The sequence below is a fragment of the Myotis myotis genome, unplaced genomic scaffold (genome assembly GCF_014108235.1).
Source record: "Myotis myotis isolate mMyoMyo1 unplaced genomic scaffold, mMyoMyo1.p scaffold_m19_p_7, whole genome shotgun sequence".
Taxonomy (NCBI): Eukaryota; Metazoa; Chordata; class Mammalia; order Chiroptera; family Vespertilionidae; genus Myotis; species Myotis myotis.
Window position 1 is genome coordinate 83,209,309 of NW_023416379.1, and position 22,743 is coordinate 83,232,051.

The following is a 22,743-nucleotide window of genomic DNA, read 5'->3' on the forward strand; positions in this document are numbered from 1 at the left end:
AATCTCTTTACCTTAACCCGTTATGTCATATCATTGAACCTGAATATATTGAATACTATACCCATAAAACAAGTTGTAATTCTTTCTTTCAACAATCATTAAAAAGTATGGATGTTACATAGACTTGCATGCCATCCTTTCATTGGAGCCATGCTAATCTTCTCTGTATTGTTACGAAGTGAGCACTGAATATATTTTTGACATGCTTTTCTGGTAAATGTTTATTCAAAATTTGCACCAAATTTGTGAAACTATGATTATTAGAAGTACAGTCTATGATCAAGGAAGTGTTTTCTCTGAAGAAATCTAGAATTGATTCTAAGCGGTTAAGCTTTGACATTCAAAGGTGAAAAATGAAGTCATCTTATCTTGAACTAAAGCAGAATTTAAAACTAGAAATATTTTATAACCAAAGCTGATTTTTTTTTGCAACATGAAGGTTTATAAATTATCAGTTATCTGTAGGGATATCCAAATGGGAAGTATTATCTAAAAATTAAAAAGAAACTTTTCCATTTTCCAATAAGCAGCAGATATTTGGATAAGATGAAATGAAAGCAAACTCTGCTAGGTGTGGGATTAAAAAAGGTAGAGGTCATACCACACATTATTTAGATCACAGCCAGGAAAGTGATCACACGTGTAAAGCATCTTTCATTCAAACAAAAACCTCTCAGGTATCTTTATACATATAATTTTATTTATCTCTGCCACATTGCTGTTGCAAATATTGTCCACACTCCAGACCAGGACAGTGATGAATCTGTGCAGCATGCAGTGAAGGTACCAGTCTCCCTCTGTAACCTTGTCCTTCCCACAGGGTGCAGCCATTAGCTCAGAATATACAGCCCTGAAGGTTTCTGTAAGGGTTTGGGTGATGTAAGCCCAGAGCCAAGGAGGAGGAGAGAAATGAAGCCTCACCTTGATTAAGCTATTGTGTGTTGTGTGGGTTGCCAAGTTGGGCCTGGTGACTGATTCTTCAGTGAGGAGACACAAGTTTATGGGCACACAGCCTGCCATAAAGGGCGGTCAAGATACCTTGCCATCTTCTCTGCCTGTCCCATACCTGACATTCAGGACCGTTTGGCTGAAGTACCTTCTGCTGTAGGAGGCCTTTTCCTTCCCCACCCCAGTCATGGTGAATAATATTTCTACCTGCTGAATTTATGTAGCCCCTCCATCTGCCTAATTCATGTGACAGCCTTAGTTCTCCTTTCATGTGACCACTATCCTGAAATGGATTTTAATTTCTATTAAGACAAGGGCAGTGTCTTGTTTCCACAAAGTAACTTGTATGAACTGAGCTTGGGAGAGGCAGTTAGTAGAGTGGCTGAGAGCACAGGCTCAGCCTTCCGGGGTTCAAATTCTGACTTCAGCATTTCCCAGCTGGATGGCTGGGGACAGTTACTGAATCATCTATGCATTGGTTTCCCTACTTGTAAATGGAAATAACAACACTATTGTAAAGATTAAACAAGTTAAGACATATGGAGTACTTAGTATTTTTTTCCTGGTACATAATCAATACTGTTACTTATTTATTTTACTGTTTTGCTAATCCTCACTCAGGGTATTTTTCCATTGATTTTTTTTTTTAGATATAGTGGAAGGGAGGGGGAGAGACAGAGAGAAACATCAGTGTGAGAGAGACCCATTGGTTGCCTCCCAACCAGCGCTGGGGATTGAACTTGCAACCGAGGTCCGTGCCCTTGACCGGAATCAAACCCGGGACCCATCACTCCATGGGCTGAAGCTCTATTCACTGAGCAAAACTGGCTAAGGCAACTATTACTTATTTTTATTGTCAAGTGATTATTTTGTTTACTAAAGCTCTGAAAAAATTTATATTTGTAAGTAAGGCAAGACAGAGCACAAACAGGATTAGCTAACAAGAAGGCAAAGGAAGCAGACAGAATTTGATCAGATTTCAGATGTAAAAGACCTAGTGTTTATTTTTAAAAGAAATGAAGGGTAGCAATGTAAATTGGTACAACCACTTCGGAAAACCACCAGGCTGAATTTACTCAAGAAGCACCTTCTCATGCTCTATAGCCTAGCAATTCCACTCCTAGATATGTACCTAACAGAAGAGTGTGCATGTGCTCACTGGAGGATGTTTGATAGACAGAATGTTGTTGGCAACAGTATCCATGGTAGTCATTAACTGGAAACTATGCAAATGTCCATCAACAGAAAAATGGATAAATATGTTGTGGCAATGAAAATGCGTGATTTACACCTGCACACAGCAGAATGGATGAAGCTCACAAATGTAATGTAAGATTCCAGGCAAAAGTGACCTGTGCTGATACAAGTCAGCCTAACATTGCCCTGGTCAGGGAGGGGGCGGGTGGGGTGGGGAAGAAGAGTTAGAGAGGAAAGACCAGGAGGAACTTCTGGGGGTGTAACTAACATTTTATTTTTTCATCTGATGTTGGTTTTACATGGGTGGGTTCAGACTGAAAATTAATTGAACTGCACACTCAGGATATGAGCATTTTTTTCCTAAGTGTATCAGGCTTCATTTAAAGGCAAACAGAAAACAGAAATAAAATAAGAGTGGGGGGGGGGGGATAAAAAGCAAAAGAAAAGAAAAAGAAAGGAAAGAAAGAACAAGCCCAGAAGGTTAAAGACAGGGATTCTTGGCTGGGCTGCACCTGACCCCATTGGCTCACGCCGCTACCTTCCAGCCGCCGGTCTCCGCCCCGCCCCCTGACTACCCGCCCAGCAGGAGGGTGGCACCTGCCCTGTTTTGGGGTCTTTCCTTCCGTCTCCCGCTCCCCACACCAACTCTCTGTTCTGAGCATTGCTAAGGCAGGGAGGGGCTTTCCCAGCGGGGAACGCTGGTAGTATGTCATCTGAAGGAGGTTAAGCTTCATCATTGAAACTTAAAAGACCTAAAACCATCCCTTCTCTCCCCTTCTCCCCCGTCTCTCAGATCCCTCTCCCGCCCCCTTTCCCTCTCCTAGAACATCCTCTGGGCCTTAGTGGCGGCGGCCCCGTTGGGTCCACGCCTCGCGCCCGGCGGGGTGGCCTGTCTTGGGGGAGGCCCCGCTGCTCGCGGGGAGCCCCTCCCGCCACCCCCACCCCCGGGCTGACCCCGCCCCGCGGCCAACGGCTATTTTGGGCGCGTTGGCGGCGGCGGCGGGATCGCTGACAGGCGCGGATCCTGTGACACCTCCCGCAGCCGGCACTTGTTGCTCAGGGACCTGCTGCCATCCCTGCACCTCGCTCTCCCGGTGCCCCCCGTCCCCTCCGGGTTTCTCTCCTTTTCACGCGGTCACCCGCGGCTGGTTCGCAGGCATCGCGGTCCCGGGCTGGAGACATAGAAAAGGGGGCGAGAACCTACCGGGACGCCGCTCCGAAGGAGGCCCCCCTGGGCAGGAGCCGGAGCGCAGGGCGCTGGCCCGGGCGCCGCAGGGCTGGCGCCTCCCCGACCCGGGACGGTGGCCCCGGGCGCCGACAGCATGACGGACTCGGCGACAGCGAACGGGGACGACAGGGACCCCGAGATCGAGCTCTTTGTGAAGGTAGGTCGGCGCCTGGGCGCTCCCGCACCTGCGCCGGCTCACGTGCACCCGCGCGGCTCGCGCCGGGGCGCCCGACCCTCCCCGGGGAGCGCAGCCCGGCCCTGGCGGTCCCCTGGGCCGCCTGTCTGCGAGCCCGAGCCTGGCCTCAGGGCTCCCGGGCGGGCGGATGCAGTCGGGTGCGGTCTGGCAGGTGGCTGTCTTCTTGGAGAGTTGGCCGGCAGTTTGTCCCAGCGGCCGCAGGACAGGCGGTCCCCGCTGTGGGTCCAGAGCTCTGCCCGCGGGGTGTCGGCTTTTCTTAAGGGGCATCCTCAGGTGTAGGGAGATGGTCAGAACCTGGCTGGACCCGTGAACCTATCTTCTAAAACTGTGTGTGTGCAATAAAAGGAAGCATTGGTGGTCATTACCTTTGGCAAAGCAAAAATAACATTTCTTAAAAACCTCTTTCTCTCTATTATTCAGAGCTAAAAGCAAAGCAAAGGGAAACAAAAGATGTTTTCTTGCGTTGTGCCCTGCAAAGCAGAAAACAAACACTCGCATTTCTCCCAACATTATTATTATTATCATCGTCGTGATCATGATCCTGCAGGGTAGTATCAGGAAACGCTAAGCGTTGGACAAATCGGAAAACGTCCCGGGTAACCTGGGCAGACGGGCGTGAAGGGGTGCAGCGAAAAAATAAACTAGTCGCCTCGCTCCCGAGGCAGAAACAGTGTAACGTCAAAGCTGCGCACTTCGTTTGCAACCTGTAGGAGGAAGGATGGAAGCCGCAGCACGTTTCCCGTCCGCCCGCTGGTGTAATAAGAAAGAAACATTTGATCGGTCCTCGGGTGCGACACCGCAGAAGCTGGGAAACCTGAGGCGGCGGGAGAGTTGCCTCCAGGGTGGTGCAGGCAGAGTCGCCAGGGCTTGGGGGAGGGGGAGGGGAAGTCTGCAGGCTGCCTGAGAGCCAAGACCTTTCACAAAGCGGGAAGAAACCCTGCAAATGCAAAGTTTCTCTAGAAATATGCAGATGGGGAAGAAGGCAAGGGTCCCTGAAGTTTAAATGGCATGTGTATTTCCTGGGACCCGGGAAGAAGTCATCTGTCCTGGTTGGCCCAGGTGCTACAAGGGTTTGTTAATTTTTTTCCACTGGGTTTTACATTCTCTCTCTCTCTCTCTCTCTCTCTCTCTCTCTCTCTCTCTCTCTCTCTTTCACTGTAAAAATTACACCTGTCATTTAGTGATACTTGCTTTTCTCAGCCTGTTTCTCTCCCCTCAACTGTGGCTTCTGGTGCCCTCATTTGGTTTCTGGGACCCCTTTGGGTAGGATTTCCAGGCCCTCTGGCAGACCCAGGTAATGAGAGGGGTCGTGTCCCCTGGGAGGCTGAGCCGCATGGGCCTCAGTGGTGACCTGAGCCTCAGCCTCCAGGCCTGCAGTCTGGGGAGTGAAGAGGGAGGGCTCTCACAAAGCCAGGAGTCTTGCTGCTCTCCTTGAGGAAAGCTATTCTGGGACTTTCTCAGGTTCCCTGGGAGCAGGTAGTTTCACAGCGTCAAGTTCCTGAAAGCTATTTGAAACACAAATTGACTCTTTAGAGCCAAAGAAACCCTGCGCCCCACTCCTAGGTGTGGACACCAAGTCTCCCGGCACCTTTGGAATTTCATGTTGGCAGCTTTGGAGGTTTTCTCCATTTATATAAAAAGCTCACTGCATAGCCCCCGTGCCCCCAGAGAATTCTAAAATGCCCGTGCTGTCATTTGTTTTATTTTCCCCAAAGAAAAGCAATCCATGAGAGCCAGCAGGCCTTCATAGTCAGCTCAAAAACCAGATGGATGCAGGTGTTTTTTTTTTTCAGGTGGGAAAGCTCTTTTGACATCCCCCCCGCCCCCCCACACCCTTCCTTTCAGCTTCTGGTTAGTAGTTATCATTGACAGGGACAAGTAAAGACGGAAAGTAATCTATAATAATAAAAGCATAATATGCTAATTAGACCAGACAGCTGAATGACCATCTGGACATCCTTCTGGACGACCTTTCTGATGAAGCCGGGGCTGCGAGGGCTGAGCCCCTTGCACGGATTTCGTGCATTGGGCCTCTAGTTGTGAAATAAGACTCTGGCTGTGGTTTACACAGTTTCAATGTCCTGATTTACGAAATTAGGCATTTCCAAGTTTGACATTTCTCTTAGCTCTATGATCCCCATAGGAAGAAAGGCTTTCTTGTTGAAGGGGTCAGGTACCTGAGGTGCTTTCTGAAGAACAGGGTAATTGTCAGCCCTCATTCGAGGATGCCTCCCAGACAGGCTGGCCTCACCCAGCACGAGTCATGGTGTTGCTTATGTTCAACACTCCCACGAAGCAACTCTTCCACCCCGCCTGTCCACTGGGTGTGTCATACAAAACCTCTGTCACCCAGGGAGTTTCAAGGACATACGGCTCAGACCCACATCAATTGATCATCATGATCTGTTGCCATTGCAGCTGCTCATAACAATAATATGAAAAGGCAGTGTTTTAGGACTTATTCACATACTTTATCTCCTTGAATCCCCAGCATCCTTGTTCGTGAGCCTTGGTCCACTCATGTGAAAAATGAAGGAAACAAATAAACATGAGTCACAGGGCCCTCGGGAGACCTGCTGCTGTCAGCACTCGGTGAGCCGCAGTTTGCTCTCCTGGTAACAACCTCAGGACATAAGAATGATGATTACTTCCGTTTTGTGGTTGAACTACACTTGTGCTCACAGAGGGTACGTGAAATGCCCAGAGCAGAGGGTAATAACATCCAGTGCTAGTCCTCAAATCTAGAGGTTCTGACTCTAAATTTCTTACTCTTTTTTTAAACACCCGTATGTCAGGCCTTGTACCTTCTTTTGTCAAGTTAGGCTCTCGAGTGCCATCCAAGACAATTATTGATAACTTACTAATCTGTTCCCATGTGGTCATGGGATGCTGTCAAGGGGCCTGGCCATCCCTGCTCTGCACCCCAAAGCTTTCCTTCCCAGGGAACATTCTGATGGTGACTTTTAAGAGATCGCCTCCCAATGTGTTTCGTTTCTTCATCTATAATAAGCAAGGTTTGAGGAGATAAGCTCTGATTCTATTGCTCCATAATATCCATGTATGGGACAGAGCTCTGGAGACACAGGACCCGAGTTCAAGTGTTGTCTCTGCCTCTAGTTAGCTGAGTGACTCTGAACAAATTACTTAACTTCTCCGAGTCTCAATAGTCCCCTCTTAAAACAAGAAGGTGGTTGTGAACAAGGTGACCAACCATATCATCTATTGTCCAAACCACGATGCTTCTGAGAGTGAAAAAGGGTGCGACCAATAATTAGGCTGGGACAACAGGTGTATTCTGGAATTGATCAGGGCCAATCAGGCTATGTGGCTCCCTGGTTATGAAAATACTGTCACCACAGACTTGCTGTCAGGATTCCACAGCAGCCAGTAGGTGAAAGCGCTTTGTAAATGGAAAATTGCTATAGGCACATGGAAGGGAAATAATGATGTGAATTCCATGGCTCCCAGAACCTTTCTTGATCTGCAGGTCCCTGATTCGCCTTAGGATACAAAAGCCTGGCTCCTTCCTCACTTGCAGGGCTCTTTTGAGAATAACTGAGATCGTACGTAGTTTGGACTATGATCATAAAGGGAGGACAGCAGGTTAGAGAATAGATAGCTGGCACTGAGTGTGGTTTATTGAAAGAAAAAAGAGCAAGGAAGTAAAAGCAAAACAGAAAGTGATTTAGAAAGGCAAACACAGGACGTGCTGAGTAGTGAGAGATCAAGGCATCTCTCCCATCTGCATTGACTCATCCATCCCCACCCTGATCCCAAGATGTAGAAAGTCATGAAGTGAGGTGCTGATGGTGGACCAATCTATGCTAATAAAAGAGTAATATGCTAATTAGACCAGGAGAACTTCCGGGAGACCTTCCAGATGTCCTTCTGGACAAAGCCATGGTGGCGGGGCCGAGGCAGAGGCAGTTAGGGGTGATCAGGCCAGGAGGGGAGGACAGTTGGGGACGAGCAGGTCAGCAGTGGGGGGCAGTTGGGGGCAATCAAACCGGCAATGGGGGGCAGTTGGGGGCGAGCAGACCAGCAGGGGGGCAGTTGGGGGCGATCAGGCTGGCAGGGGGGCAGTTGGGTGTGATCAGGCCAGCAAGGAGGGGGCAGTTGGGGGTGAGAAGGGCAGCAGGGGGGCAGTTATGGGTGAGCAGGCCAGCAGGCAGAGTGGTTAGGCAATCAGGCAGGCAGGCAGGTGAGCGGTTAGGAGCCAGCAGTCCCGGATTCCGAGAGCGATGTCCGACTGCCATAGGGATCGGGCATAAACTGGCAGTTGGACATCCCCTGAGGGGTCCCAGATTGGAGAGGGTGCAGGCTGGGCTGAGGGACAACCCCCATGCACGAATTTCGTGCACCGGGCTACTAGTTTGCTATAAATGTCTCTTGGGGCCATGGGTGTGGGTTTCTACTGAAACCGGTGGTTCTCAACGTTGGCTGCATATTCAGATTGTCTGGGGAAATTTTAAAACTCCTGATGCCACACTGCTCCCCAGGCCAACTACATCGAAGTTCCTGTGGGTGGGACCCAGAAACAATATTTATACCCCCACCCCCAGGTACGGCTCTACTGGAGAGCTTCTGAATCATAGTCAGAGGGGGCCTGAGAGGCAGGCAGCTTCTGTCACAGCTGAAATAGGTGGGCTGCCTGGTACAGATTCATGTCCAGAACTTGCAACAGCCTCAGGGCATCGTGATCAGGGGTGTTGCAGGTAGAGAGCTTGTGCCCAATCAGTGCTCAGCTAACAGATGCTGACAGACAATAAGGCCCCATCCACCGGACTCCAGAACAATCAGTGCCTGGGGTCAAATAGTCATCCGTTCAGCATGAGGGAAAATAGAACGGAGTCCTGCTGATTGTCTGGCAGAAATGACTAGTCCTTCCATTTACTGAGTGATCCGAAAGGCTCTGACGGTGGTGCAGGGTCAAGTCAAGTCATGGTGCCCCATGTGTGGTCATTTGACTTCCAGAACAGACAAGAGCCAATCCCGTGGTGCTCCCTCGCAGGCCCCTGCGGCCCGCTGGCTGCCTGGGCACTTTGGGCAGCTTGCCTAAGCATGGGCTCAGCAGGCTTTGACATTTGCTTCATCACATTAAGCAAATGTTTTTCTTCTTCACCACCTCCACAGGTTTTGATCTGCAGTCCATAATCCGATACACAAATTCATCTTCCCTGCTATGTCAGTGAGTGCGTCTTTTCCTGTTAACACACCCATGGGAGTGCTAGTGTCAGATGTCAGCTGGTGCACATCTCAGGTGCCGTTCAGCAGGTAGTGGGAGTGAGGACTGGGGATCTATAGATGCTGAAGTGCACGGTCAGTGGTGTCAGCTCCTGATTTCCTACTGACTTTGTGTTGTTTATCTGAGTGCTTATTGACTCCACCCAGCAAAGAGCCCAAAGATTTTTAGACAGTCAGGTCAGAAGCTTTTTACTCTTGGTTCCTTTTGAGTTGCTAGGTCCATGTTCATGGTGGCAGGAGGTGCAGTGGAGAAATATCAGGCTGTGGGTTACCTGCCGAGTGGTCTAGGACAGGCTGCTTGGCCTTCCTGGGCCACAGTTTTCTTACCAGTGCAATGGTGACAATGGAAGTATCGATAACATGGGGTTGGTGTGAGCATTGAACGAACTGTGTATGAGTCTGGGGTATAAGTAAAGCCCCCTCTGAAGGCCCAGTATAGCCCAAATGGTGAGAAGCTAAACCCTTGCGCTTCCCTCCCTTGATGTGTTGGAGAAGTCAGACTCAGTCCTGGCTGCCCCTGCCTCATTGCTGGAGCCAGGACACAGACACTGGGAGCTGGAGCACAGTGACGCCATCCCTGGATCAGTCTGCCTCTGACGGGGCTGCTGCTCAGAGAGTTGGAGAACATAACAGATTCTCAATACCTGCTGTCATTTAAAACGATTACTAAGGAGGCATCCTCAGTTCTTTGTCATCAAGTCTGGGGATGAGAAATAGTGAAGAAGCCAAGTGGTCAAGCAGGGGTTTCCTGAAAACGTGAGTCAGTGTAGGGGTCCTCCCACCCACGGGCACCAGAGATCTGCCCCTGCTGGTGTTCTGAGGGGGCAGCTCCAGCTACTGGGAACACTTCTCAGCCAGCCTGTGAGTGAGAATCTACTTTGGAAACTCACAAATTTACTCAAGGAGTATCTTAGCTCTGAACTGTGAAATTCTTTGAAGATAAGTCAGATAGTCTGCTGTCAGAACTGAAATGAATCTTTTCTGGGGAAAAGAAATGGGATTGTTAACTCTAGATGCACCCATACCTCTGCCAGTCTTTGGTCTGTATTTACTGTGCATTCAGGTTGAACCACGGCGAGGCCAATGGTGCTCAGCCTTGTGGCGTGGAAAAGTCACTGCCAAGCTTCTTCACATGGACCTGACTCAGGAGGTCTGGGTGAGGCCCAGGCATCTGTACCCTTATAAAACTACCCCTGGGTGATTTGGGGATTCATCAAAGACTGAGAACCCTTGGCCCGGACCATGGGTGAATAGGGCTGAACTACCCAGTAGGGCACCCAAAGGGCAAGATGAAATTCAGTCTCCATTGGAATCATGCATTTCATAGCATGGAGGAGGCTGAGACAAAGATGCTGGTAGCATGAATCACCCCAGATTACCCACAAATAAACCAGGAAAGGGAGGAAAGGAATGCTTTTGACCTTTCTTTTATAACTTGATTTTATGCCTTTGTAATTTTTTTATGACATGGGAGTGACAAGTAATTTTAAAAGCTAGGCATGAAGGAAATGTTAGTAAGATAAAGAATTTCTGGAATTAAGGGATTACAGTCAATCAATCAATCCGCTGGCCAATTTACAAACATGTGTATGGAGCCACCCACTCTGAGAAACTGAAAGCTGGAAGCAGAGAGGGGATATCTAGGAAGATGGGGTCCATAATCTCGCAGCCAAGAAGCAAAAATGCAAGGAAGCCTCAGAGCCACATGTGTGGCAGGACATGAAATGAAGGGTTCAAATGAGGGGACCAGTGTGGCTTGAATGAGGTATCCAGGCCTACTCTGGAAGGGGTTGGGGGGCGGGGGGAAGGCAGGGCGAGGCAGGACCTCCGTTGTACTTTAAAAATTATTAGGATGCACAAAGTAGCTAGGAGTGGGTAACAGGTCAAGTCCAGCAACAGTATGGCAGTGAGGATGTTCAGGGCCCAGTGGCTATACAAAGTTGGCTGAAGAGAATGGTATATGGAGAGTGCAGTTGAAAACAAGATTAACACACACACACACACACACACACACACACACACACACACACACCACAAACAGTGAGAATGGTTTTGAATGACAGGCAGTGGTTTTTGCCCCCTTGTGAGTAATGGGGAGTAAGTAACTAAGTTTTTACACAGAATAGAAGCTTGATTTGGTCCCTGCTTAGAAAGGTCCATATGCTGTGTTGCTTGATGTGGTGGGAAGACTGATGAACTCAAAGTAAGAAGACCTGGATTCCATTGTTGGTGTGAAACTTCTTCAAGTCTCCTCTTCTGTAAAATGGGACCAGCAATCATACCACCATAGAATTTCTGATTTGGGAAAACCTCTTAGAAGTCATCTAGTCTGGCCCCCTCTTATCAGAAAAATTCACAATCTAACGCTTCAGGATGCATGCTGCTAATGGATTGAAGGAAAAAGAGTGAGATAAAATGTGAGCTGCTGCTGTTTTTGTCCTTGCTCTTATGATTGTGTTCATTGTGACCATGTTGGGATACAGAGAGCCTTGAGGCAGAGCCAATGGGGAGGATTCTTCAGTGTTCCTGCCAGGAGGTGATAATGAGCCTAAACTAGGGCTGAAAGGAACAGCGTGCTTTGAAAAGAGTGATGTGAACACAAAATTGGGCACAGGCCTTGGAAGAAATATGTACACCTATAATTTCCGGTAATTCACCTCTGAAGAGACTGGTTTCCATATTTGGAATGGTGACACCCTTGATGGGCTTGCCCATTATTTTGCCATATACTAGTAAGATGTTGTAAATAGGTTGAGTGCAGATAAACTAATTGAGCTTGAGCTTTCTGTTTCCTTTTAATCATGAATCCCTATGACTGATAGAAATAGAGCCATGACGAAGGGAGTTGTCATTAATGAGGAGAATCTGGTTTTAGAACTGTTTTGTTCGAGGTGATGACAGACCAGGCAAGCACAGATGTCCTTTACAATGCTGGAAAATCAGAATGAAGAATGAGGGCAAGGTCAAGACTAGGAATGTGGGTTTGAACTTCTGCTTAGAGCAGAATAAGTTGAAGGAATAACTTCCCTGAAGGAGGAAGTATGGAGAAGGGGTAAAGAAATAAGGACTGCACTTTAGAAAATGCCCATTTGAGGGGAGGAATGAGGCATTAGCTGAGTTAGCCAAGGTGATGAAAAAGGTAGGAAATAAATGTAACATCCCAGAGGAAGGGAACTCTGTGGACAATGGCTCATGTAGAAGCAAGAAATGGCCAGATGTGTACGGAAGAAGAACTAAGTGTTCTGCTTGGCTGTGGCAAAGAGAGTGTGAAGGGATGTTGGAAAGGTGGACAGGAATATAAGTTAGGGTTGGATCATGAGGCACCTCTCATGGAAGGCTGAGCGATTCGGAACTTTTATTTATAATGTAGAAGACTGCGCGTGCTATCACGTGCCTGTGCACAATGCAATTATGTTTTAGACGTGAGGAAGTGCGTACTTACCTAAGGATAGCGTGCCTGGTGCTGCTGCATCAGTGAAGAAGTATTTTGAAGTGGGAGGTCTCAAAGTGTGTTTCGGGTCCCCTACAGGCTGTGGTGTTTACAAGTTTTGTGCTGGTTACTCTACACCCCACATCAACCCCTAGGAACTTTAAAAGGATTTCCCCACTTCTGTTTATCATTCTATAGTAAGGGGGAAAGAAACAAGCACCACTGAAGGAAAAACACTAATGGTGAAAAGGAGCATGTGTAGTGAATGGAGACCAACTGAGAACCCATTGTCTAAAATGAAGAAGAAGTGAAAACCATTGTTCCAGTCACGATCTTTTAAAAATCCAATTTGGGAAGTTGTCATGGCAACAGATATCAGTTTCTTGACTCAGCCCAAGGCTCCTCTCCCCTCAATGCAGGCCTCTTCTTCCTCATTCTATCAATGAGCAGAGACCCAGTAAACACAGCAGGAAGGGGTGGGCAATCTCACCTGCCTTTTATTCATTTGGGTCCTGTGGCATTTTACAGTCATATCATAAAATCTAGGACCCACAGTGTCTTTATAATTTGCCTGTGGTCCTTTATCACAAATACCTCAGGTTTGTCCTGTGGGGATAAAGGGTTCTGGACAAGGCTTGGCCAGAGGACTCCAGGAGAGGAGAGCCACTTGGGAAAGTTGTGTGACTTCTCCTGTTTTGGGGACTTCATGAGTATAACAGAGATCTGATCTGTCTAGCAGTATTATTATGTGTCAAATAAGAAGAAACTCAAACCCCTTTTGTAAACTCGAGTTTTCATTGTTCAGGAGTAAGTCATTGTGTTGTTCAGTATACGCCCCACTGCTAAAACCACAGTCCATGAACTTGTTCATATAATACCCAATGCCATGTTTGATGAATTGTCTTCCCTGCTCAGCCTCCTCCCTCTCCATATCCTGCCACATCCAAGGGCTGCCAACTTCTCTGATGGCCTCTGCATTGGGCAGCACAGGTGGAATACCCAAATGAAGATCACATGGCAGGTGTGCATGGTCCCTGCCTGGAAATGGCCAGATCCCTCCCAACCACTTTCCATAGTCCAGACCTCAAGTGCCATCTAGTTGCCTTCCCAGAAAAAAAAAGGGGAAGCGGGTTTGACAAACAACAAACCTGTCTCTTCCATAGAAATGATTTATTTCCTTGCTTCCTTTCCTCTTCACTCTCTAAGAGGGCATCCTGCCTAGAGCCTCTCTCACCTCTCATCCACCATGTTTGATACCATTGACTTAATCTTCCTAGAATACTGTCTTTATCACACCCACTCCTTTACCTGCTACATCAAGTTCAACTGCTTCAACCTGATATTGAAGACACTCCAACTAGGCCCTCATTCCCTTCCCTCACCTTACTTTGTATACTCTTAAAGTGGTTCCTTATGGGTCCATAGAGTTTTTGGAGCATTTTTGAGTCCCTTGGTTTTATTCTCACACAGTCCCTTTGAGGGAGGAAGAGATTTAACCCTCATCACAGACAAGGGAACCTGCTGGGGCCTGTGCACTGTGTTGCTCTGCATAAGCTGAGGGAGAAATCCGGGGATCCTGACTCCAGCCCTTGGCAGTCTTCACCAGATCAGGGTTTCGCTTCTTTACATGATCTCACCAACCACCTGGACCACTTTCCAAATTCCAGCACAAACTTGTGAATCAGAGTCTTCAGGAGAGGGTCCCAGACGTCTGTAATTAACCAGAGCCCCGTGACTGCTGCATGGGCCATTGAAGGAACACTGCTCATAACCTAACAAAGATCCATGTGAATAGCTGAACCCAGAGAGGTGAGTCTAACGGTGGAAATTTCTGTTTAAATGGTGCAAATGTGGGAGAGAACTTTGAGGGGCAGTGGGCCTTCCAGCTGCTCATAGGTCACCCCAATGAGCATAGTATTCCAGACTTCCTAAAAAGTGGTCCTTGACTTTAGAATCCACTCCATGACCTATGGAATTATAAAAACAGTCACGGAGTCATGGGGTTTTTGGTAGTTGGTTTTTTGTTGTTGTTTTTGGCACAGCTGCTCATCCCCTTCCCTAGAGTATCTGGTGCTTGAAGTGGAAAGTGTTGGGAAAGAGATTGGGCGATGGCAGGGGATAAAAGGGTAGGAGAGGCAGAGGGGAACTGACTTACGAAGTAGAGGAAGTAGTCCTCATTCTTTAGTCCTTGTTGGACTCTGCATGTTGGGATGGCCACAGAATAGATTTATAAGTGAATACTAATAGCTGTGGCTATGTGATGTTCTGGATACCTTACTCACATTGACTCCTTGAATTCTGTGATAGGTCCTGTTATTAATCCCAAGTTACAGATGAGGAAACTGAAGCTCAGAGAGGCAGGGTCCTCTGACCAAGGCCACAGAGCTGGGACCTGGTAAGACCAGGTTTCAGACCCCAGGCTGGGGCATCAGCTCTGTCCTCTCTGCTGCTTTGATTCACCCATATGCTCCCAGCTGTGCAAGGAGAAAATATTCTTCCTGAAGCTAAAGACATTTTTTTAAATTGCCAATAGAGCAGAATGCACAAGGCTTTGCCTTTTTCTTTCATTCTCCATTGGTCACAATGAATAGGCTAAGGTCAAGGCTGATATCTATGCTTAAGCAAAGCCAGACAATTACCAGATAGGGAGTTAACTCTACAGAAAGACCCCACTGTTCTCAAGTCTCCTTCCGGCTTCTCTGCCACAGTAACATCAATTCCCACTCATTGGTTGACCCATTTGTTTTAGGTCATGTCCCCCAGAGTCCCCTTTTAAAAAATATGTGTTACTCTGAATGAGCTACACATGGACATGATAGCTCAGATGTCATACCAGCTAGGATTGCTATATCAGGCCAAGAAACAGGAGGGAAAGGAATAAAGGGAGGGGGAGAGAGACACCAGGAGTGCTGCATGCCACTGGGGTACGGCCTGTACTGTACTCGATGTCTGTCAGCACCCTGATCCGGTGAAGACTGCCAAGGCCTGGAGTCAGGATCCCCGGGTTTCTCCCTTGGGTGTGGCAGGATATTTAGTCCTTATTTAGTCCTTCGGCACTGAATACTTCCTCTACTTTAGAAATCAAGTCAGTTCCCCTCTGTATCTCCTACCCTTTTATCCCCTGGGAAGGGAGTGAAAGTAGAACTTGCTGTATGATGTGGGGATGGCTACCAAAGGCAGACTTCTTTGGAAGGGCTAGCTTTCCATTGCCCCAGGATTCTAGGCTAGACTTTGAAACTCATCTTTTCATGGATGGAGTCCTTGGCTTGAAAAAAACCTATGCTTATTCCAATTAGTTGTTCTGCACTGCTAAGAACTGGACTCATTTACAGACATATGGAGAGTCCCACAGTAAAACAACAACAACAATACAGACAGTTTTCCAGGGCACTATGAAGGTGAAAAACTATCAATTGAAAGAAAACTAACAATTTTATTTCGGGAGTTCACTGGATTCCATTGAATCTTCATGGGATTTTAGTAGCTTCCAAGGAGCCTGCTATAGGATATTGAGGCCCAGAGAAGTTAGCTGTCATAATGCCAGAGAGCAGCCTGAGGTTCTCTCTGAGGGCCCAGCCTCCCTGATGGTAGGTCCTTTCTGAATCATTCTGAGACAAGTGGCATACGCAAAGGTAGCAAGTCTATGGGAGGCATTATAATACCATTATTTGAGTATCTGCTATGTTCTAGACATTATGCTAGTCACTCAATTTAATTCACTACCCCTAACGCCACAGTGCCATGGGGTAGGTATATTGTGACTGTTTTATAGATGAGAAATCTGGTGCTTGGAAAGGTCCCATGGGAAATGGTAGAGTTGGGATTCAAACTCAGTTCTGGCAGATTCCAAGACCACATCTTTTAATGTATGTTAATAATTGAACATAAAATTAAAGTCAAAGTTGCTTGAAATATACTTGTCTGTATGGCAGTTATTTATTGAGGTCTACCAGGTGCCAGACCCTGAGCTGGGTGGGAATCAGGTGCACAGAACAGACACAGCTGGGCTCTGGCTGAACCTGCAGCTTGAGTGTGGGAGGGGCAGGGCAGCCATTGGACAGGCAGAAGGACTGTGACCCATGGGCATGTATGAGGCTATGGGAGCTTGAAACCATGGGACCTGGTCCTGGGAAGGCACTGAACAGGATTCTCTGAAGCACAGGCAGGGAAGGTACTTGGGATTCAATTCAGGGGTAGGACGTGAGGGGAGAGTACTGGCTAAGCTGTGACAGAGAAGGGGAAGGGAGCCACCTACCTCTTCCCCCAACAGACCTGTTGCCATGGCAGATTCTGGAGGGAGCAGATGAAGGGACCCCAGGTTCTCCATCCCTATCAGGACCCCAGGAGCTTCTCTTGACCAGGAGAATAAGGGCAACCCTAGAGAAAAACCATGGACTATCCCTTCTGGCCCCTCCCCCACCTTAGGTCACTTTTAAAAGCTATTTGAACCTTATCTAGGCCTAATACCCTTCAGAAAACATTTTTCTACCTGTGTGCCAAGAATTACTCTATCGTGGGCGAGGTACCTTTCATTCCAGAGTGGGAGATAAACGGCTCTCAGTGGGAATGCCTGGCTGATTAACACTTTGCAGTGATGGAGAACCGCCCAGTGTGTCATCAGACATCAGTCAGAAGGGAAAGCAGTGGTTATCAGATGTGCCTCATTGATGAAGGCTTTGACTTGGGAAAAGGATGGTCTACAGGAGCTGAAAAAAGAGGCTAGGATGAAAGATAAAGGTCCCCAGGCTTGGTGCTGATTTCCTTCAGTGGTTCAGCAAATAGGACAGGAATCAACTGGCCATGGGGACCTTAACGTCACAAATCACATGGATCCACTTCTCATGACTGACTGCTTCCTATAGAGCAGCATGTGTGCCATAATTTTTTTCTTTTTCATAATTTTATTATTTATATATATATTAGAGGCCTAATGCACAAAATTCGTGCAAGAGGCTCAGCCCTCGCAGACCTGGCTGTCTCAGCTGGCCCTCGAAGCCTCGGCCAGCCCTCACAGCCCCAGCTTTGTCTGGAAGGTCGTCCGGATGGTCATCTGGAAGGTCATCCAGACAGTTGTTCTGCTGTTCTGTCTAATTAGCATATTAGCTCTTTATTATATAGAATTTACTATTTGTATATATTATTTGTATATATTCTACATACCAATTAGATATACTTTATACATCTACTCTTCTCCAGAGATTTGAGATCCAAGACTGAAATGCCTATATCCATATAGTGTTTAGCATACACTGTATACTCAATCAAATTGCTATATAATTCCACACATATCTTTGCATTTCTTCCATAGTCACTCAATATTTGTTAAGTAACAGAGCAATACAGTGGAACTCAGGAACCTTGTTTTTTGCTTCTGCTTTCTGTCATTCTATTATTGTGGACTAGTCATTTGGATTTCTTCATCTTCAAAATAAGGGGATTGGATGAAATAGCTGAGGTCTTGATTCTTTGATTGCACTGTGTACTGAGCCCTGTGCGAGGCCCTGTGGGATATTCCAGAAGGACTCTCTCAGGCAGTTTACCATCTACTTGGTAAGGGTCTTGGAGCTCCTGTAACGTAGGGGCCAACAAACTTTTTTATAAAGGGTCACACAGAAAACACTTTCAGCTTCGAGGCCCATGCAGCCATTGTCCCAGCTACCCAACTGTGTCAATTGTAGCATGAAAGCAGCCACAGACAATACGTAAACAATGGGCATGCCTGTGTTCTAATTAAACTTTATTTACAAAAATAGTCAGCAGGTGCCCAACTGACAAGGAATTGAACTAAATTTGGTGTGGTGCCCAGAGCTGTGGGCTTGGCCTTCTCCATGAATGATGATGAGATTGGACAGGATGCCTTTGCTGGAGGTGGCCATCATCACCCATGGCTGTCCATTCCAGGAAGCGTTGAGATCCTGTGACCCCAAGGTTGAGTCGTAAGACTCAACATCTAGGAGAATATTCCTATGTGAATCTAAATGATTAATATTCCTATCCTACATGTGATGAAATATTCACCGAGCCTGATGCTCTGGACTTCGTTGCCAGACCCATGGAAAGGTGTCGCGGTCATGCACTCAGGTTCTTGTGTGTAGAGCTGCCCATGGACAGAACTCATTACCAGCTCCCACCCCTTCATTCTTCTTTCTCGCTTCCCCTGCACTCGGGGTGTGGCTCTGTCCAGCGATCCCCCTTGACATGTACTGCTTGGCCTGGCTCCCTCCGAGACGTGCTGCTGACATAGGCTGCTTCTCTGGGCAGTGCCCTGACGTCAATGTGCTGGGCCTCAGCCACCTGGCAGTGGGGAGGTGCAGCAGGGTCCGCCCAGGGACATCACCCGGGAAAACACGACGATGACCTCATTTCCGAACCAATTTCACATACCAGGTGAGACAGGTAAAGAATTCACACACGCAAGCCAATCTGTGAGGCCTCAGGTGGCGAAGGTAGACTTCCTGAGAAAGGAGAATGTTGATTTACCAGGAGAAGACAAACATTCCTAATGGTGAACACTTGGGTTGGTTTATGCCCTTGACTTCCCTGTGCCCCTGATTAAGACACTTGGCCTCTCTGGGGAATTTCTCAACTATGCAATAGATGGAACTGCATTCCTGGGCCTGCTGGATCCTGGCCTCAATTTAAATTGTGTAAAACCGTGGAATCCACTTATGGTCTCTGGCTACTGTTGACTTCTGCTGGTTAACTTTCACATTAGCCAGTTTCAGTGTGTATGTGTGTGTGTGGTGGGGGGCGGGGGAGGGGGGGATTGCAAGCGCACCTAGCTTGCTCATATTCAAGGTCTTGGCAGGAAATTGGTTCTTTCCTATGCCAAGCAACAATAAAGAACATGCTATTCATTATTCATATGTTTATACTTTGGAGAGTATTTTCAACTGATTTCAATATTGAGGTGTAGTGGGCATATGTCCTACTTTGTTGCTGCCCTGCACCTTTTAGACATGCTTCTTATGGGCCCAGCGTCTTCAAGGCAGAAGCCAGGAAATGACTTTCTAGACCAATTCCTTTTTTGCTTAAATTAGCCAGAGTGAGTTCTGTGGTTTACTAAAGAGCCCTTATCAATATTTCCTTAGAAAAAATGTGTAACAGACTCTTTTTTGAAGTCTTAGCAATCCTATGACATTAATTATAATACCTAATCTGAGTGCTTAGAATATCCTATTAGGATATTTAATGCCAAATATTTATTTTACAACTTTAGTAAATTTGTTGGGTTGATTTTAATGGAGACGGACAAAAATGTAGATCCAGGATCACATGCGAATCTCATTATGAACACGAAGTCATCTGGGCCTCTTGGCCGGTGTGGGGGAAACTGGGGCAGAGCAGATTACACCAAGTTCTTTCCCTGCCTCCATGCCCTTCACGTCATCAAAGTGGAGCCTTTTCACTGAGTGAGAACAAGTGGCAATAATTCCCAAGCGTCTCCTGCAAGGGGAAAGAATAATGGAAGTAATAACTAACATTTATTATATGCTTACTGTGTGCCTTCTAACTGCTTTACATGTACTTATTTAGTCCCTACAACTCTCTGTGTGAATTACTACTATTAGTATCCTCATTGTAGAGATGAGGAAACTGAGGCACCCACAGTTCGGTGGCTGGTCCAAGGTCACTTAAGTGTTCCTAGCCTATCAGTTCTCTAGAGTGACCTATGGCACCAAAGCAGTCAGTGTGGTGTGTGGAGCCAAAGGGACAGTTTTTCTCAAGTTAGAACTTGGCATCACTGATTTAACTGACTAGGTCCCCAAGTGACTGCACATCAGAACCTTCCAGGGAACTTCAAAAAATACAAGCCTTTAAGCTCCACCCAGGAACTCGGGTGTGGGAGTGGAAAGCTGTATTTGCCCTAATGCCCTGCTTGGCCTTACAGCCTCTGGCCTCTGGATGTGCCCTTTCCTTTGCTTGAAATGCTCTCCTCCTCCTCCTCCTCTCTCTTTTGCCTTCCTGGCAGCCAGCTCAGGATTGGCTTGTTTTAAAGAACCTCCTTTCTGACTGACACCCTTCCCCCCACCCCCCTGCATGCCATTGGCTCTCGTACCCTCTGTCTCAGTTAATAGAATGTGGATTTGCAGTACTAGCTTTACCTATGATTCCAATAGGTGCGATTTCAGGCAATTATGGTGCATCGAACCTTTAGAGACTTAAATGGTTATCCTACTTCAGTGGGAGTGAAGCTTCTGATGTCAGGTGTGAGGCGGGGTGAGGGGGACAGGACTGGTGAAGGTGGGGTGAGGGGGGACAGGAATGAATGTGCCTGCGAACCCTCCACAGCTGGTGAGCAGCTCCCCTGTGTCAGACCCAGGACAAGAATGGAGGACCTGGTCCCTGCCCACAGTGAGCTTGCACCCTGAGTGGTAAACAGAGAGACAGTGGGCAATTTCAGTACTTCCCTCAGGGGGTTGTTGGGAAGATTACATGAGGTAATGTATGCAAAGTGCTTAAAACAGTAAGTGCTTAAAATAGTAAGTGCTCAACAGGTGCCCTCATTATTATTGTTATTATCTGTCGTAAGCCTGGCCTGGCCTGGCCTGCTTTCTTGTCTGTAAGGCTCTATGACATTTCTTATTTAAAGCTCCTGGCCTTTTATACCTTCAGCAAACATTTGTCTCATTTCATCTTATGTCAACAAAGGTCACTGAGTGCTTTCAGTGTCCTAGATTGCTGCCAGGTGGGGCTCAGAAGTGATGAGGAGTCAGGGTGTCTGCCCTTGATCAGATTTGGGGGAGACTCCACTTTCATGCCTGCCTGCGGGTGAGAGACAGAGGCGCTGTAGCAGGATGGCCAGTGGAGGGACTTCGGGGATGCAGGGGGGAGCAGCCACTTCAAGCTGGGTAGGGTGGGTGGAGACAGCACTCACAGATGCCTACATTGGAGGAGAGGCCGAGAGCTGGTCTGGTGATACAAATGGGCCATATTTTCTCTCTGTACCTAGGCTCTGCTCAGACATCACCTGCACTGTCATTTAATCCTTATCTTATAAAGCAGGTCCTCTTAGAATCCCTAATTTATGGGTGGGGAACCTGAGGCTTAGAGACAGGAATGTGCCAGTAGTCGGTATTTCAGACCTGGTAGGAATATGGTCAGGCAGACAGTATGCGGAGTGGAGAAGGCTTCTGGGCAGCTGAGAATAAGAGCTTAACCCAACTTTACAGGGTAGGTCAGCAAACCACGGCAAGGTGGTCACGGCACAGCCTCCTGGGTACCTGGGCCTCCACAGGGTGGCAAGAGCCAGGTGAGGGTCAAGAGCACTGTATGAGGAGCCTTCCCAGCTGCTGCACCAGCACAGTCCTCAGAAACGGGACCAGTGGTGTCTGGGGAAGCTTCCTTTTCTTTCTCTCATCCCTGCATCTAACCCTTCAACGAATGGGACAAAGGTGAGCGCTATCTTCCTCAACCCAAGCCTGTCTCCAGGAAGTGATTTCCGGAAGCAGTGGTCACTAGTTTTCTATTGGTGTGTCACAATTTGCCACAAATATAGTGGTTTAAAAGCAATACGTTTATAACCTCAGGGTCTGTGGGTTAGGCTTAGCTGGGTCCCCTTCTCAGCATCTCACCTGGAGCTCCGAGCCCTTTTCCAAGCTCTTGTGGTTATTGGCAGATGTAGGACTAAGGCCCTGAGCTCCTCCAGGCCCCTCTGGGTTCCCTGCCACATGGCCCTCCCTGGGCCTACAGGCAACTTTCACAAATTTGGACATTCACACTGCAGGATAGTTAAGGGAATGTATGCAAAACCCCTGTTTAGAAAAGATATCTATGCCAAGTCCAAGGTCACAGATATGCTCTTAATCTAAGCTGGGGCAGAAATAGAAATAAAGTTGGTGAGCATCCAGGAAGGTGAAAGGAAAACTTTAGTTTCCAATACAATGACATCCTCTGCGTACTTAAGACTCAGCTTCCCTAAGTGGCATCATTGCTTGTTTCTTCAAGGCCAGCAGAGGAGCCTCTCTTTTAGACGCTTTCCCCTCATTAAGTCAGGCCCCGTCAGGATACACTCCTTTGGATGAACTTAAAATCAACTGATTTGGGGCCTTGATTCCATCTGCAAAATTCCTTCACTTTTACTGTATTCTCCTGGATAGAAACAAGTCATAGATCTCAGCCACACTCAAGGGAGGGGATTCAATTCAATTGCAAATCTTGCGTGAATTTTGGGACACCCTATACAAGAGCATAAATGCCAGAAGACAGGGCTCCAGAGGGCATGTGGGCAGGGGAGAGGGTCGCCTTCGGGTCTGTGTCACAGGTAGGTTTAACTAACTTTCCTCCTCACATAGTAACATAGCCAAGCACCTCATATACAACCTTTGCTCATTTAATCACAACTGCATGAGGAAAGGACTGATAGTGGCCATTTCACGGGAACAGAAACTGAGGTTTAGAGATCCATCCCTTTCTCAAGATCACACAGGCAGTAGGGACCGAACCATTTCTTGAATTCAGGGTTGTCTAACATCAAACTGATCAACCCCAAATCTGTGT

At 47.5% G+C, this 22,743-nt stretch overlaps 1 protein-coding gene and 1 pseudogene across 3 annotated transcripts in view; one reads left to right on the forward strand and one right to left on the reverse strand.

The window, feature by feature from the left end:
- The window catches only part of CLIC5 (chloride intracellular channel 5), a 155,207-nt gene that overhangs the window by 48,984 nt on the left and 83,480 nt on the right, over nucleotides 1-22,743 (forward strand). The window contains exon 1 of one of the 3 annotated variants that reach the window (XM_036317251.1): nucleotides 3,139-3,530. The exons of 1 other annotated variant lie outside the window; for it this stretch is intronic. In XM_036317251.1, coding sequence (XP_036173144.1) covers nucleotides 3,468-3,530 — 63 coding nt within the window. In that variant the 5' untranslated portion in view covers nucleotides 3,139-3,467. Of the gene's footprint in view, nucleotides 1-3,138; nucleotides 3,531-22,743 lie in introns of those variants that run through there. One more of the 3 variants, XM_036317250.1, reaches the window with a different exon arrangement.
- Nucleotides 101-198, reverse strand: LOC118660847 (annotated as a pseudogene).